This window comes from Callionymus lyra, chromosome 15, assembly GCF_982586985.1.
Source record: "Callionymus lyra chromosome 15, fCalLyr1.hap1.1, whole genome shotgun sequence".
NCBI lineage: Eukaryota > Metazoa > Chordata > Actinopteri > Syngnathiformes > Callionymidae > Callionymus > Callionymus lyra.
In genome coordinates, this window is record NC_141832.1 from 15717022 (window position 1) to 15734690 (window position 17669).

Sequence of the window (17669 nt, forward strand, 5' to 3'; positions counted from 1 at the left end):
TTTGGAAAAAAAACGTTCGTTTAAACCTCCATGTGCAGACCTAGATGTTAAGACAGCCGGGAATTGAGAAGTGGGTCAAGAAGGGACAAAAGGGAGGGCAAAACTAATTTATCTGTTTCATCCACCAGGGGGGGGTTATGGATCAAACGGCTTCGAAGTAAACGTCACTGACATTGAAACCGACGTTCCCGATGAGACGTCACATGTCACATGTTCGCGGAGCAGCAGATTCTGTTGTCTCCTCCGATGAGCCCGTGAACACTTTCTTTCGGACCACGCATGGCTGCACGTCCTCCGGACGGAAGGGCGAGCGCCAGGATTGGTCGGACCTTCGGTCACGTGACGCGAGATGGATGTCGCCCGGGGGAGCGGAAGCACAAACCCACACTTAAAAAAAGGCCCGGAAGGAATGTTGACACAGCACACCTGATCGCCCTGCTGTGCCACGACCTTCCATCCCAGATTCGGATTATAATTATTCAACACTGAAGATAATCTTATATTAGAAATGGAAACTTGTGCCTTTATCATTTTTACATTATTAACATTTATGCATTTTTCTTATGCATCATAATTTTTCAATTTCAATAGAAATAAAGCATCAGATCAGGGTGCGTATTGGCAAGAAACTGTTGATGCGATACTATACGATATATTGCGTAAATTTAGGAGCAAGGATTTATTTGTAGTATTGTCGAGCAACCCTTGACGAAGTCGTAACTTCTTTCAATTGTTTTGAAACCAAAATGTGTCCAAACGGCAACTTTTAATGCTGTTGGAGTTGACTGTATCCTCTCGTCCACAGTCATAGCTGGAATCATCTTGCGTGTTTGTTTTTTTTCGTTAGCTGCGTAGGGCGTAACGACTGATGCCATCTAGCGGCCGTACGTTTAATTGCAACACAAAAATGAACAAATGAAATAAAAATAAAAAAACGAATAATCTTATTCTACACACACTTTATCGAAATATAAACCAAATAAGAACTATGATAAAAAGAAAATTTGAAATATAAAAATACAAATATGATTACAATTCAATACAGTATCCTGAATATATCCGATATATTCTCACACTCCTACATGTGATTATAGTAATTAAAAAATAAAATATTAGAAAATAATACATTAAAAAAGAAAATTACAGTAAGGGTAAAACAACAGTTGTGTAATGATATATAAAAAAAATATTTTCTTATTATTTATATTAAATTAAGGTGAAAAAAAAAAAAGAACATTATTAAATTAAGTTATTTTGTTGTAAGAAAAATGTCTACATGGCAGTTTTTACGGTAAGGTAAGGTAAGTTTTTTATACTTACTTTTACTTCTAAATTGTTTTTTAATCATTGTTATTATTATTTTCTTTAAATGTAAAATCATAAAAATGTACAAAATAACTGTGTATTGCAATTTTGTAAATACTAAATGATAAATGCTGTTTAAATGTATTTTTAAATGAAACTTTGCGCAGAATTCTCTGCTCACTTTATCATTGTTTCCAAACCTTTTTTTTTTTTTAAATCTGGTTAAACAATCAATTACTGCACCTCAGCGAGGAACTCATTAGACACAGCGAGAAGATTTAAGTCAACATTTACACATTTTCTGTGCGACTCCACTGGGATTATCCACCAAAAAAAGAAAAACACACCGTCCTCCCTGTGGGGAAGACAAATGTGCAGAAAAAGGAATCCCATTGCGAAGATCGGAGGGGAGTTTGTTGTGTGAACTGTTCCATTAAGTCGCATCATTAACCTGCGCACACAAACATTTGTCCGACTCCACCCAGCCATTCTTCTCGCAGACGCCTATATGCATGGAAAACAGGATGTTTAATGAGCAGCCATAAATACATTTCAAACTTGGATCACTGCGTTTATTTTAAAAATGCATGAAATCCTGGAGAAGCCGGCGTTTATTTCCAGAAGATGAATCATGTTGCTGTATGTTTGTGTGTTGCGTTGATTGTAGAGCTATTATGGGAGTCAAGCGTCCAGGAATTTAACACTGTTGTTCTTCCATGATAGAGAACGACAAAACATCTGCTATTATGTTTTAAAAAAGGCTACAAATACATGTAAAAAGGTGTGTTGTAGCAACATGAAATTGTTTTTGTCGTGGGGTGTGTGTTCATGCATGTTTGTCATGAAGAATTGAAGTGTTAGGTGTTTCATATGTTGATCAACCTTTCTGTATAAATAAAACTTAAAAGTTAACTTAAAACGTTGATTAGAACAAAGGTTTGTGATGCTAAAACCTTTGCTAACACTGATGCTAACACTGATGCTGAAACGGATGCTGAAACGGATGCTAACACGAATGCCGAAACTGATGCTAACACGAATACCGACACTGATGCTAATAAGGATGCTGACACTGATGCTAAGCCGGATGCCGACACTGATGCTAAGACGGATGCTGACACTGATGCTGAAACTGATGCTAAGCCGGATGCCGACACTGATGCTAAGACGGATGCTGACACTGATGCTGAAACTGATGCTAAGCCGGATGCCGACACTGATGCTAAGACGGATGCTGACACTGATGCTGAAACTGATGCTAACACTGTTGCCGACACTGATGCTAACATGGATGCTGACACTGATGCCGAAACGGATGCTAACACGTATGCCGACACTGATGCCGACACTAATGCCAACACGAATGCCGACACTGATGCTAACACGTATGCCGACACTGATGCCGACACTGATGCCGACACGAATGCCGACACTGATGCCAACACGTATGCCGACACTGATGCAAACACGGATGCTAACACTGATGTTGAAATGGATGCTAACACTGATGCTGAAACAGATGCTAACACTGATGCTGAAACAGATGCTAACACAAATGCCAACACTGATGCTAACACGAATGCCGACACTGATGCTAACATGGAAGCTGACACTGATGCTGAAACAGATGCTAACATTGATGCTGAAACGGATGCTAACACGAATGCCGACACTGATGCTAACACTGATGCCGACACTGATGCTAACACGGATGCTGACACTGATGCTAACAAGGATGCTGAAACTGATGCTAACACAGATGCTGACACTGATGCTGACACTGATGCTAACACTGATGCTAACACTGATGCTAACACTGATGCCGACACTGATGCTAACACGGATGCTGACACTGATGCTAACAAGGATGCTGAAACTGATGCTAACACTGATGCTAACATGGATGCTGACACTGATGCCGAAACGGATGCTAACACGTATGCCGACACTGATGCCGACACTAATGCCAACACGAATGCCTACACTGATGCTAACACGTATGCCGACACTGATGCTAACACGTATGCCGACACTGATGCCGACACTGATGCCGACACGAATGCCGACACTGATGCCAACACGTATGCCGACACTGATGCAAACACGGATGCTAACACTGATGTTGAAATGGATGCTAACACTGATGCTGAAACAGATGCTAACACTGATGCTGAAACAGATGCTGACACAAATGCCAACACTGATGCTAACACGAATGCCGACACTGATGCTAACACGGAAGCTAACACTGATGCTGAAACGGATGCTAACACGAATGCCAACACTGATGCTAACACTGATGCCGACACTGATGCTAACACGGATGCTGACACTGATGCTTACAAGGATGCTGAAACTGATGCTAACACAGATGCTGACACTGATGCTGACACTGATGATAACACTGATGCTAACAAAGATGCTAACAAAGATGCTGACAATGTCCCTAAGATCAAAATAATAATAATATAAAAACGTTGCCCCAATTTTGCCTTAGAAGTAACTGGGGGCCAAATGTCACTAAGTTCAAGATAAGAGTTATCTCATTCCGAAGCAAAAAGTAAATAAGCGTGTATACCTTTGACCTAACACAAAATAAAAAGTTTTTTACCAGGGACAGACAAAAAATATATATTTAGGAATCAGCATTAGCATTTTTTTTCTCCATTGGAATCATTATCTAAGCTATTTTTTTTGTATTCAAACCCTTTTTATTTTTACAACTCTATGTTCGGTTAATACTTTTTGTCACGGGCTAAATTTGATCTGCCCCTGGGCCACATTTAGATCGAAAAAAAAAGACTTAAAATACAGTAGCATGACCTGCGAAAAAAAACATAATTATCTTTATTGACTTTACTGATTAAAAAAAGATTTATTTTGTTGAAAAGTGGAAATTCCACTTTAATTCATTTATATTATTTATTTCTAGTATTTAGTATTGTTTTTATTATAATAACTGGTGCAGATGGCGGTCTTTTTGGGGTGTTTTTACATGTTCGTTATTCCTAAACCATCATTAGTGGAACAATATGAAACTTTTGTTTATTCTCAAGTATTAGTGATAGTAAAATACTTCATATTTGGCTTTGACTAACATACACTGAAAACATTATGCAAAAAAGTGCATAAAATTAACATCTCAGCAAAAGCTCTGGATTGGATACAACAAGATGTTGGTGTTTTTGCATCTATGTATGTTTGATTGTATGCCGACGATGGTGTTGTTTTTTCTGGAGTTTGTGTTTTTCTAATTTTCACAAACAGAAAATATGTTTTCTTCTTCTAAATGAAACACCTTTTTATGTAGTAATAATAATTAAGATAACTTTTTTTTCCATCTTTGTGGCCCCTATAGCAAGTGTCTTATTGACGGGTCCTGGTCCCCCGGACCTGGGGTCACAACTAGATGTCTAACTATGGAATCTGTGAAACAAGAATGCATTTTTCTAAAAACCTCCCTCTGAATGCTGCAAAACTATAAAAAAAAAACCCAACATGAGCAACACCCTGGAATCACACCCACAAACCAATGAGTCATAGATTCTAGATCACCGAGGTGTTCCCCCAGTCCAACCCTCCTTCGACTAAACACGCACTACAAATCCACGGGACCCCGTTAAAAGGTCAACCATCTAATGAACTTCTCGGGTGGACGACCTTCGTGGATCTGACACCCACGCCCGGGAGGTGCGTCCCTCCAACCCAACAGCTGATATAATGAAAACATTGCGCCCCTTTTTTTCCCCCTCCATCCTGCCGCATCCCCTCCTGAGTGCGTGGATTCCTCCTCAGCATTTCTAGCAGACTCCAGGGGGACACGCCGGTGCTGCAGGGGGGCTCGACTGATGGGGCTGGGTCTATATTTAATGCATCTCCGTGGGCTGGTGACGCGCCTACACGCTGCAGTCTTTCCCTTAGAATAAACCCCTTAGAAATAAAAGCGTCCATTCAATAATTCAAAGAAGGTTTTTTTTTTTCTTCTTACCTCCCCACCGTCTGGTTGGCGAGCTGTCGCATCCGGTTGAACTGCTTCTTCATCTTGGAGATTGACGTTAACACCTACACGAGGGAATATTCCGCATTATATGTGAATAAAAAAAAAAAAGCTTCCGCGGTCCCAGAAAAAAAAAAGGCGCAGCGAGAAATCCATTCTGCCATCTTTCCCCGAGCTTCATTGTGATCCTTTTTTCCCCTCCGCCGGCGAGAACTTATTCCACGATCACATTTTATTGGGTGCGCGGTCTCTGCTCTCACGCACTTTCTACACCAGGCTGCGCCAGGGATGCTGGAGAGACTCTCGCTGAGGCGGAGAGAGCGACAGCGAGGGCGACAAGTCGCGGCTGCGCGCGGAGGGATTGTGGGTAATGTAGTTCAAACTTGCTGGGAAGGTGCGATCGCGTTTGATTGAATCGGGGTTAAAAGTTTAAAATAATATTATTCAATTGATACATTTTACATTGATAAACGTATTGCAAAAAAAAAAAAAAAGAATGAAATTAAATAAAAATAAATTGTAAAACATTTGTTTTCTTATATAATGGGTACAGGCTTTTTAATCGATTTTAAATAAAAAATATAAAACTTATATTCGGATTGCGAATATATGACTCAATATTTACATGTGTACTGTTTATAGATTATAACTAGGTGTGTGAAAATATTGTTATGGCGACATATTGTAATATTATCGATTATTTATGACATTATGTGTTAGCAACCTTTTTTTCTTCGGGTTAAGGTAAGGTAAGGTAAGGTAAAACTTTATTGATCCCTCAGGAGGTCTCCTTCGGGAAATTGTTTTTTGCCAATAGCCACAGCAAATACAGCAATTTTTCACAAAAAATAAATCAAAATAAAATAAGAACAAGAACAAAGAGAAATAAAGAGAAAGAACAAGATGATACAATCTAAGTCTTAAGATAAAGATAAAGAACATAGATCAAAGAAAAATAAAAAAGATAAAGGATACAAAGATTAACATAGAACAGAACATCATGATACTTTTACTCCACTCCTGCCCCCAAACTCAGAATTGTACAATTTAATAGCCCGAGGAATGAATGAGTCCTTGAGTCTATTAGTGTTGCATCATGGGAGGAGCATTTGTGCACTCATTCTGCTTCTCTGCTCACTGATAACAGTGCTGAGAGGATTATAGTTAAATAATGTGTGTTTAAAAAAAATGTTTTACTATTAACATGCGAATATTCACACGTTTGTTAATTTTTCTGTTAAAATTAAACTTCCACCCACTAGATGGCAGAAGTCATTACGGCCTCTGCAGCTACATGAACGTTTAAATCCTGTCAGATGACTGAGGACAAGAGGATACAGTCGACTCCAGAAGCTCTTAAAGCTGTTGTTTGTACATATTTTGGTTTCAGAACAAATGGAGTCACGACTTCTTCAAGAGTCATGTGGTCTGTACATTCTGCAACACCAGAGTCAAGTACTCGACAATATATTTTTTTTAGCATTGCCCCTGTATCGATATGCCTATCACCCAAATCTCTTTGTAATAGATATATAATATATATATTTTTTTGTGTGTTGCACACACAACCATCACACAGTGGTCAATTAATATCTAAATAAATAAAAATAATATTAATAAAGCTATAAACATAGCTAGAGATACATTATAAAAACAACAACTTATATTATTCAAGATATTTCCTGACACAAAGCTCCTTTGCGGCAACAGAAAATAGGCTTTGAAATGTGTCTTGTTTGTATCTACTTAAAAAGTCAGTGTATTTTCTCGATGCAATAAATGATATTACTGACTTTGTGTTATTTTATTTACGAGCCAGTGCAGCAATGACATTTCATTACGTGTTTAATTCAGCTTCTAATTTAGTTCAGATCGTGAACCATAATCACAACGTAATGAGTCAGTAGAACATTTAATAATAACTCGTTTATTTTCAATGTTGGTTATTGGTTAACAGTCACGCTACTTGACAACACTGCCCTCTAGTGGCTTTAATGTGTTCATGCAACGGAAAATCGGAAAGTAGAGACCCTCATTGTTTTACATATATAGAATATATATATATATATATATATATATATATATATATATATATATATATATATATATAGCTTCTGTAACTTCTGAATTGTTGTAATTTCTCTCCTGTAAAAATCTGCTTAATGTTATCTCCATGAATTATTATTTCGATATAATGTTTTATATAGAAAACAAGAATATCTTAATTCGATTTTAAAACTACTATAACTGTAACTAAAACGTGTTTCTCAGGGATCAATAAAGTTCTACCTTACCTTACCTTTTATCAAAATAAGATCTTCATTTTTCAATAGATACATTTTTTCATCTCTATATATTTAGTGTCCAGCAGAGGGCAGTCGTGCATCATTTTTTCAGTGTATGTTAGTCAAAGCCAAATACGAAGTATTTTACTATCACTAATACTTGAGGAAAAACACACGTTTCATATTGTTCCACTGATGACGCTTTAGGAATAACAAAAATGTACAAAAAAACACACACTACCTGCACCATTTAAATGTATTAAAATAATACTTAATACCATAAATAAATAATTATAAATAAAATAAAGTGGAATTTTCCACTTTTCAACAAAATAAATGTTGATATTTTTAGAATCAGTAAAGTCAATAAAGATCATTTAAGGTATGTTTTTTTTTAGTTTCTCTTTCTCTATTTAAACATTTTTTTTATTTTTTGTGTCTCCTGTATTTTGTTTGTATTCTTTTCTTTTTTTTAAAGTAATTTTTTAAACTATCATCATATGGGCCACTAGTGTTGATTCTGGGCCTCCTGGTTGGTACAGAAAAGGTTGTGTTTGGTCAATTTCTGCGCCAATAAATCTCATCAGTCCAATAAAGCTGATCATTAACAAGGGTTAGGAAGGACGTCCTCTGGCCCGGTGTCACCGGGTCCTGACGCTCCAACAGGTGGGTCCACGGCCCTCGGGGAGCGAATCTCACAGAGAAAAAGCCTGTTCTCTGCTGTCATTAATCATCTGGGGATGGACGTCTAGAGAGGTCTGAGGGATCCCTCAGCCTTGATCTCGACCTTCTGACCTCGTCAGATCATTTGTTTTCATTAGTCCGTACTCAGACTGGTCAACTCCAGACACCCCCACACCCGACCCCCCTCTCTAGTCTGGGTGGGGATTCCCCCGACACGGCAGCTTCCGGCTCTTGCGGATCTCGGGACACTTCTAAATCAGCATGGATGATTCCTGCACAGCTGACTGGACCGGCCCCTGCTGTGACTCAGGAAGAGCCCATATTTCACTCTGGTAAAAATCATGTTCACATCCCAGAGGTTTCAAGCAGAGCTGCAGGAGGGAGGGGGGGATGGAGGAGGGGGTGGTCTCGAATGAAGATTTGTCATCTGGCGTCCGGCTGTTTCTGTCACCCAGTCGATGACGATCGCTCTTTCTTTTTTTCCTTCTTAATTCTCCATCGGTGGGTGACCCGGGCCCAAATGTTTGTCTAATGAGGCCCTCTCTGAGGTCACGACCTTTCCACCTGATGACCTGCTGCTGCTGCCGATAAGTGGAGGTGAGGGGCTGACGCATGTTCGCCCCGAGGTCCACGTAAAAAATGATTTAGATGTAGATCCGTACAAATAATAGAAAAAAAGAAGTTTATAATGGTGCTAAAACATGTGCGTCACACTCATGGTTCACAGGCCAAATGAGGCCAATGGAACATGTTTTTCGGGTTGATATAAAATTTAATTATTAGTGTGTTCTGTAGATTACTTTTGGATGGATGGATGGATGGATGGATGGATGGATGGACGGACGGACGGACGGACGGACGGACGGACGGACGGACGGACGGACGGACGGACGGACGGACGGACGGACGGACGGACGGATGGATGGATGGAAAAAGTATAAATGTTACTTAGTGCTGCTTTAAATCTCTCACTATGGTGTGTAAAACAAACAAAAAGTGACACATTCCAGGACTTGACACTAAATGACACAGTGTTTGTGAGTGTGTGTGTGAGTGTGTGAGTGTGTGAGTGTGTGTGTGTGTGTGAGTGTGTGTGTGTGAGTGTGTGTGTGTGTTCAACCAAACAAGTCCAGGGCGGGATCAAATGGCATGTTTTGAGTTCAAAGGTGAGCGGGGGACACAGAGGAGATCATGTGTGTGTTTTATCTTCAGACGTGCAGCGTCATATTACCAGATCAGTCAGTCTGGGTGTGAAGGGTGGGATCCAGCAGACCTGAGGTCTGTGATTTAAAGACGAGTGAGGCACGTTCATTAAATAGGTGTGTGTCGCGACAAACACTACTCTGCGTCGTCGTCATGTCGAGAAAAGATGGAGAAACGAGTATAATCAACCACTTTATGAAAGAGTGAGTTGAGAAGTTGTTATCATTTCTTTTAGGATGTGAGGGTGAATATTTTCAATGAGGGTTATTGAGGAGCTTTGTTTGTTGTCTTTTCAAAGGTTGTCCAAGGTCATAATAAGCAGGACGAGCCACGTCTGAGACTTCAGAGAAGGTTCGGAAACAACAGGTCCTCACTTCATCCGACACGTTCTTTTCTTTTGTCGAGGGAGTCACTTCCCACCTTTTCTATTGAGATATTATTACATGTTTGTTCATAATCACAAGGAAAATAAACAACTATTTGATTTTAAAAGGTGATAAAACACATGTCTAACTATAAATGAAGGGGTTTTTCAAACCTATTAACATGTTTATGATTTAAAAAGATTAACATCAGTGATGAAGATGAAGGAAAAAATTAACTTAAAAAAGACACAAATGTCTTCAATGTGAGTCAATGAATATGAATGAATGTTAAAATATCTACTAAAAGTATTTAAAGGCAAATAAATACATGAATAAAAATTATATATTTTTTACAATTCAAACAGTTATTCAATCTAGAAAAAAAGAAAGTGTCTCTGTGTTCATCAAACAGAGTTAATTTTAAATTTACTACACAAAGTGTCTGTTGCACTTTAACTATGAGAAAATAAACACTGAATAACCTGGAACTTAATTAACAACGTTAATTTCAAATAACCATACAAAGTTTCCTATATGTCGTTATAAGCAATTATATAAACACTTAATAACATGGAAATACCCGCCAAAAAAGAAAGGAAAATTACAATGAACAATAAAAAAATTCCTTTACGTAAAACTAAATACGGACTAACATGAAATTACAAAAAATATGACAATATATATTTCAAAGAAGAACTAGATTAAATTATACCAAAGTATTATAACAAGTAAAGTCCAAAAAAATAAATTTTACAAAAAAAGAAGGGAAAATACATTTTTGAATTCACAAAAGTTAACTGTTAATGTTAATTAAAAACTCTGCTGCCTGAATTCTGACCCGCTCTAGTACAAGAACTCACATTTCGGCTTAAATCTCTTCTGAAACTGACTGTTTCTGTCAGGATCAATTTTTAATTTCCCGTTCTTACTTTCAGATCTATTCTCACCTTGTTCATTGTGACTATATCCTACCCTAAATGGCATGATATTAACTACACCTTTTGCGCTTGATGGATCTACTGACTCCTTTAAGAAACATCTTAAGACATTTCTATTTGTTCAGGCTTTTCCTTGAATTTCTGGAACTCCTGTGTTGTTCTCAGTATTATCTTGATCTTTAAAGTATGTACTTTTTTGAGTATTGTTTTGATTTTTTAAGCGCTTTGTGACCCTGGTCTCGAAAAGTGCTATATAAATAAATATTACTTACTTACTTACTTGCCTTAATTATTGATTATTAACAGGAAATAAAAAATTAGTTAAAGATAAACTTTGGTAAAAACTAACTTCTCTCTATTTACCCCTTATATGTGTATGGTGTTTTTTGTAAAGTGGCAATATATTTATACTCAATTCACAAGTACTTGACAGTTATAAGGTTGATGAAACATGATTTTTCTACTTATCTCCAGCATCCTATTTACCATACATCCTCACAATTACAAACACTTATTTTTTAGGTAATTGTTTAATGGATATTAATACTGGTATACTGTATATATACTTCTTTTTTTTTCTTAAAAGAAAAGTATTATTAATAGATGGCAATTAAACCTGATAACGGTTAAATAGAGAATACAAAACTCTTACCTGCTCTAGTAGAAGAACTCACATTTCTCCTTAAATCTCTTCACTGGCTGCCAGTTTCTTTCAGGATCAATTTAAAAATTCTGGTTCTTACTTTCACAGCTTTATTTACTCGTATTGGTCATTTAAACATGAAGTTAATTTGACTTGCAATAACTAGTATGTTCTTGTATTGTCTGAATCCACATCTCAGGTGTGAGAAATCACAATTAGAAACTGCCTCCGTATGAGTTATCAGGGTGTAAACTTTCACACCCAGTGTGTCGTTCGCTCCACTTGCTCCGATGTGTAAATGGTACCTGGAGCAACAATGCTGGCAGAGACAAAAATATATATATATATATATATATATATATATTCGTCCTCTTCTTTTCCGAAGAGGACGACGACCAATGAGGGTCATGGATGTCGTAACTTGTTGCGTTATGTCATCATCCTATTATACACCTCCTTTGATCCACGAGTTCAGGCTTCACATCTTCAGGTGTTCTATATCGTCTCGAGCGAGATGATCACGTGGAGCGACAACTTTGAGCCCGTGGCGTGGAAAAAAAACCCGCCGACGCGTTAAATGTGAGGATTTCACTTCACCAGCTTCCTCGACGTCGGGCGCGGCTGCTCTGCAGCTGCATCGCAGGAGACGTGTGCACACATGCTAGCATAATATATATTTGCTGAGAGGAAAGTGACCGATTGTGTGGATCTGACATTGTCGGGAGGTAATGTTGACTCAACGTCACACGTGCAGTTATTGTGCAGGAAAATAATTGTTTCCTCTTTTATTGGATCTGTCGTCGCTCAGGGATTGATTTTTATTTTATTTAACTTTCCTTTTATTAGGGTTTGGAAGTGATTCAACAGATATTTAAGCCCGTTAGTGAAGGTCAACGAGGATGTTAGGGTTGTCATGCAAGCATGTGACCGATTGTGGCTTTCTCATTGGATGAAAAGATTTTTAAAAAAAAAGTATAGTTTAATAAAAAGTTTGCTTCAAGAAACAAAAACTAAAATCCATCTTAAAAATCAGATTAAAACGTCCATTGAAAGAAACTTCTCTGGGGATCAATAAAGTATCCATCCATCCACTCGTCATATGCATCAACCCATCAGTCCGCCAACTCATCCATCCATCCATCCATCCATCCATCCATGTATGCATCCACCCCTCGGTCCACCTACTCATCCATCCAACCATCCATCTGTCAGTTTGCCAACTCATCCATCCATCCATCCATCCATCCATGTATGCATCCACCCCTCGGTCCACCTACTCATCCATCCAACCATCCATCTGTCAGTTTGCCAACTCATCCATCCATCCATCTATGCATCTACCAGTTGGTACGCCAACTCATCCATCCATCAATCAGTCTATTCATGTATGCATCCACCCTTCAGTCCACCTACTCATCCATCCATCCATTCATCCATCAATCCATCCGTCAGTCTGCAAACTCGTCCATCCATCCATCCATCCATCCATCCATCCATCCATCCATGTATGCATCCACCAGTCGGTCCACCAACTCATCCGTCCATCCATCTGACCATCCATCCATCCATCCATCCGTCAGTCCACCAACTCATCCATCAATCCATCCATCCGTCAGTCCACCAACTCATCCATCCATACGTCAGTCCACCAACTCATCCATCCATCCATCCATACGTCAGTCCACCAACTCATCCATCCATCCATCCATCCATCCTACCATCCATGTATCCATCAACCCGTCGGCTCACCAACTCTATACATCTATAACAGCTGATGAAGCTACAGATAAACTTGCCAGAAAAAAGGTAAACATTTCTGAAAAATTACAATTAAAACTGAGACAATTTATCCTACTTTCCCTAAGGTTCTTGTTGTACTACTTTGAGTTTTTGGCACATGATGAACGACGGTGCCAAAATTGTACCTTTGAAAAGGTGCTTTAAGAGTTCAGAAAAGAATGGCATAATGGAATTTCTTTGCACCGAAAATATTGGCAAAATTTCCTGAAGGACATGTTATATTGTAAAGAGGGAAACATTTTAATGAACAAAAAAACTGAAGTAAAATTTTGGAATATTTTGCACTGCTAGCCTAATACTGTGTTAGCAACTCATTAGCTCGTTAGCTAACTGTTTATTATTACCTTTACAAGTACCATTGATGTGGAGAGATTCCACTCGTAAGGTTTGGAAAGGTAGATATCAGCTGAACAACGAACCAAACCAACGTCTGTGCGACACATCAACTGCTCGTGGTGGAAACACTTCCTGGCAGGATACGAGCAGCTCGGACACCGCAGGAAAAGAAGCGAGCGAACGTAAATACTCTCGCAGTAATCACGACTCCTAAAACGCTCCGCGAAAACGACGGAGGAGCCGTAAATCAAACGTCCAGACCCGGTGGAATGTATAAGCCCCGCGGTTTCTGTGGTTGATGCCGTTTGTTTGGGAATCTGGACGAGGTCAAAGTTTTTCGATACCTTTTTTTAATGAAATATACATTAGCGTCGCCGGCTCTGGGTCATGTTTGTCTAATGCTAATAGATAAAAGTCGACCCAGAGGAGAGGTCGGATTATCATCCTCCTTGTGTGGGCTCGGAGCCACTATTTTATGCAACGATAACACCGGGTTGATGGATGTGTGTTCCTCCAGTACAGTACACGTCTTCCTCGGCGGGTTCCTGTTTGGTGTTGTGGAATGTCAGTCAGCGTCGATGACAGACTGACCCGACTTCCCTCCAACCCGGAGCTGAACTCCATTAGCGGCTGCACGCACTCTGTAATTTCACCAACCGACGATTATCATGTTTGTCTGCTCTTTACCTTCAGGGTTTGACTTTGCGTCCGCAAAAGACCAAAAAAAAATGTACGTGCCGACGACAGGAACTAGGACTTTTAGAATCGATGAAAATGTGTTTTTGATATAAACGTCATCGCCGGGTTTTTTGTCGGGACTCTTAGGAGCCCTTTAGTAGATGGAAAAGATAAATATTTCCACACAATTATACTAAAAGATATCACGAAAAGTTGTACTTTGATACTTGAGATTATTAGTTCAATATGACTCGATGAATGGATTGTTGGACTAACATACTTTAAAAGAAAAAGGCAAATTTAGAAACAAAGATATGTTACGATAAGTACAAAAACAGACAACTACGCAAAAGATCACCTAAAGTTTATGGATGGTTGAGCAACCGGTTAAGTGGGATTATGGAAACAGGAGTGCCTTACAAATACATTAGGCATAAGCTTTGTTATAAGGATAGTACCCACTACTAGTACAGTGCGTTTTAAAACAACCCAATAGATTCATGGGGGCCAGGACTAGTACATGAGGTATTTAATACTGTACGTCAAAGAAAATAATATAATCTCTATCATTTCTATCGAATTATTACAGTTTTTTATGTAGAAATAATGCCAAAATTATCTTGATGAGTCAAGAAACTAGTTGCGATCAAATTGACTCAAAATATAAGCTCGTAAACTAGCAAAAATCAGTTTATATGGGACCATCATGAAGCAGAGAAACCAGTCCACGACTCCAGCGGATTCAGAATTATGTTGAGATGTATTTTTCTCGCACTTAAAGCTGGTCATGGTCTGAAGGCTGGTCTTCGATATAATTTTTTATCATTTAATCATTCTGTGGTTGTGGATTTAAATAATCCAAAAGGTTGAGTAAAGTGTTGGGAATCTACTCTTTATGACCCACAACTTTACAAACAAATAGACTTAGTGCATATTAAAGATTAAAATTACATACCAAAGATTATGCCATTCATGTTACACTATACATGTTTTTCTTTTTATAGTGAAAATGGTCTTGGTCTGAATAAGGTGTGTCCACCAAACAAGAGAAGAAAACAAGAAAGAAAAAAACAAGAACAGGAAACACCTGCAAAGAAAACCGGAATAGAATGAAAGCACTTAAGCATGGGAGCATAAAACAGCAAAAAAAAAGCAAACAAAAAAGTCAGAATTTCAACAAAAAGAACAACGATGTTCCGTAATCTGGGTCTTGATTGCAGATGAGGTCCAATCCAGGGCCATTAGTCAAGCTAAAGGGAATAGAAATGGAGAAACAGGAAGTGAAAGAAAAAGTAAAAGCCAAAATAAAAGTGGTACTTAACAAAATATTGAATTTCTAATGAAGGAAATAAATCAACACATAGTTACGCTTACATCTTCTGGCTAAATTTTGCCAACTATTAATCCCTCTGACCCTTGCAGGAGCCAGATTTTTTATTTTTTTTGCGACACAGAACGGTTAAAGGTTGGCATTATTTTTTATTTGTGTGGCAAATATTTTTTTCTTATACAAATAAAACATGAAAAATACTAGGGCTGGGCAATTAAAAAAAAAAATGTTATTGATAGTTTGATTAATAAAGATTTATCGCATTTTATATGAAAACCCAATGGTGAATTCAAAAGTAGTTTTCAATGTTTTTCAAAGTATGTTATGCTAACACCTTTAGCATCAGCTTTAGTTTGTAACACATATATTTGTTTAAATCTCAACTTAGAAAATGTAAAACTTATAATTATGAAACACTTGTTAACGAGTGATACAATAAAAATATATTTCTGTGGTAATAGTTTCAGGCTTATTTAGGCAGAAACGGCCCTAAAAAATACATAAACGCTGACTCAGCGTGAACTCTGGACTGGTTTCGCTGCAACAAATAGTCCCCTTTATAGTTTGTTTCACTCATTTTTGCTAGTTTTTAAGATGATTTGTTTGTGTAAACTTGACGTGTCAAAAGCCAGAGGCTAATATTAATGTTGAGTTGGGTATTTTTCCAAAATAAAATGTCCTTTCATCAATCGGGGGAACCAGTGCCAGACGCTGAAATAAAACGCTGTTTCGCTTCAGACTCCTGTCACGAAGGTAGACCGTGGCGTCATGCTCGATGCCTTCGCCTGGCGTGACCCTGTCATGTGTCGGCGGTGGTGACAGAGGAGGCCTGGGGGGGTTGAGGGACCAAACAACCTTGTCATTTCTGCCAAGATCAAAGACACGCAACAGAAGTCAAGACCCCTGGATGGAGCCTGAAAACACGGATTTTGGAAAAAACTCAAGTTTAAAAAAAAGGATCAGAAAAGTTCAAGACTGAATTCTGATCAAGACAAGAATGTGCAGGACCTCCAGATAAACTAGAATCCACTTAAACCGCAACACAATCGTGAGCGGATTCAAACTCGAAAGAAGTTCATGTTGCGTTGAAGAATTCATATTTTAGTCTCTAGAAATTCCTTCACGGTCTTCCCGCTCGTTCTCACTCGTCCAAGTACCCGACGTTTGAAACACTAGCTCTGTGAAAACATGAATTATAACTTCATAAATATGCAACGACTCATAGGTGGGTCGTCGGCCCCGTCTGGGTTGTAAAAAGACATGGGCTGAAGAATTTTCTAAACCTCTGATATTTCTCCCACCGGACCATAAAGGTGCACTTTTTTTTTTATTTTGGTGGAGGCACCTGTTGGAATAATGGCCGAGGTTTTCATCTAGGAAATACTCCCTGAGGGACGCCTCGGCCTCCGGGCTTTAGGTTCGAGGATATCTAGTTGCGGCCGTCGCCGGTCTTTGCCCACAGCAACCTTTTGAACCGTCCCAGACGACATGTGTTCGGTGACTAGTCTGCTTTCCTTTGATGCCTTTTAGCCCAAACTGACAGACGGAGGGAAAATGTATGTCTCTTGTATTTGTAGCAATATGTATTAACTAATCGGACACTGGTTGCCAGTTTGATCTACTGGTCAGATTATGTCTCAAAATTCCAGATTTTGGACACTTTGAAAGAGTTTTAAAAAAACATTTTAAGCCAACTTTGCTCACTTCAAGATCTCACAAAAAGAAAAAAAAGCAGAATTTTTACCTTGAGTTTAACAAATGGGTTTCAGAGTAGTCTAATGTAAATTAGATTAGATTGCCTTTTTTTTTTTTTTTTTTTTAATCGATTATCTGATTTGGTTTCCAGTTCACAGCAGACGATAGTTTTATAAAAACAAGAACAAAGGCAAATAAAAGAACAAAGTGCAACAGATGACAAAGTGCAAATATAAAGAACATGGATCAAAGGAAATAATGCAAAGAAATGTCCTTTGATTTGATTTAAAGTAACTCAAACCAACAATGATCAGGTTAAAAAATAAAAATTAGGAAATTTGATAAAATAGCAAGTGAAAAAAAAAAGGGTAATGTCCTGCATCTGGACTTCAAAAGTTTCTGAAGGATTT

At 38.3% G+C, this 17669-nt stretch overlaps 1 protein-coding gene across 5 annotated transcripts in view; it reads right to left on the minus strand.

Annotated features, from left to right (window-relative positions):
• The window catches only part of arhgap44a (Rho GTPase activating protein 44a), a 37794-nt gene extending 32212 nt beyond the window's left edge, over positions 1-5582 (minus strand). For 3 of the 5 annotated variants that reach the window (XM_087808752.1, XM_087808751.1, XM_087808753.1), the window contains exon 1: positions 5294-5580. In XM_087808752.1, the coding sequence (XP_087664878.1) occupies positions 5294-5346 (53 nt within the window). In that variant the 5' untranslated portion in view covers positions 5347-5580. Of the gene's footprint in view, positions 1-5293 lie in introns of all 5 variants that reach the window. The other 2 variants (XM_087808755.1, XM_087808754.1) reach the window with 2 other exon arrangements.
• Between the last annotated feature and the right edge of the window lie 12087 nt (positions 5583-17669).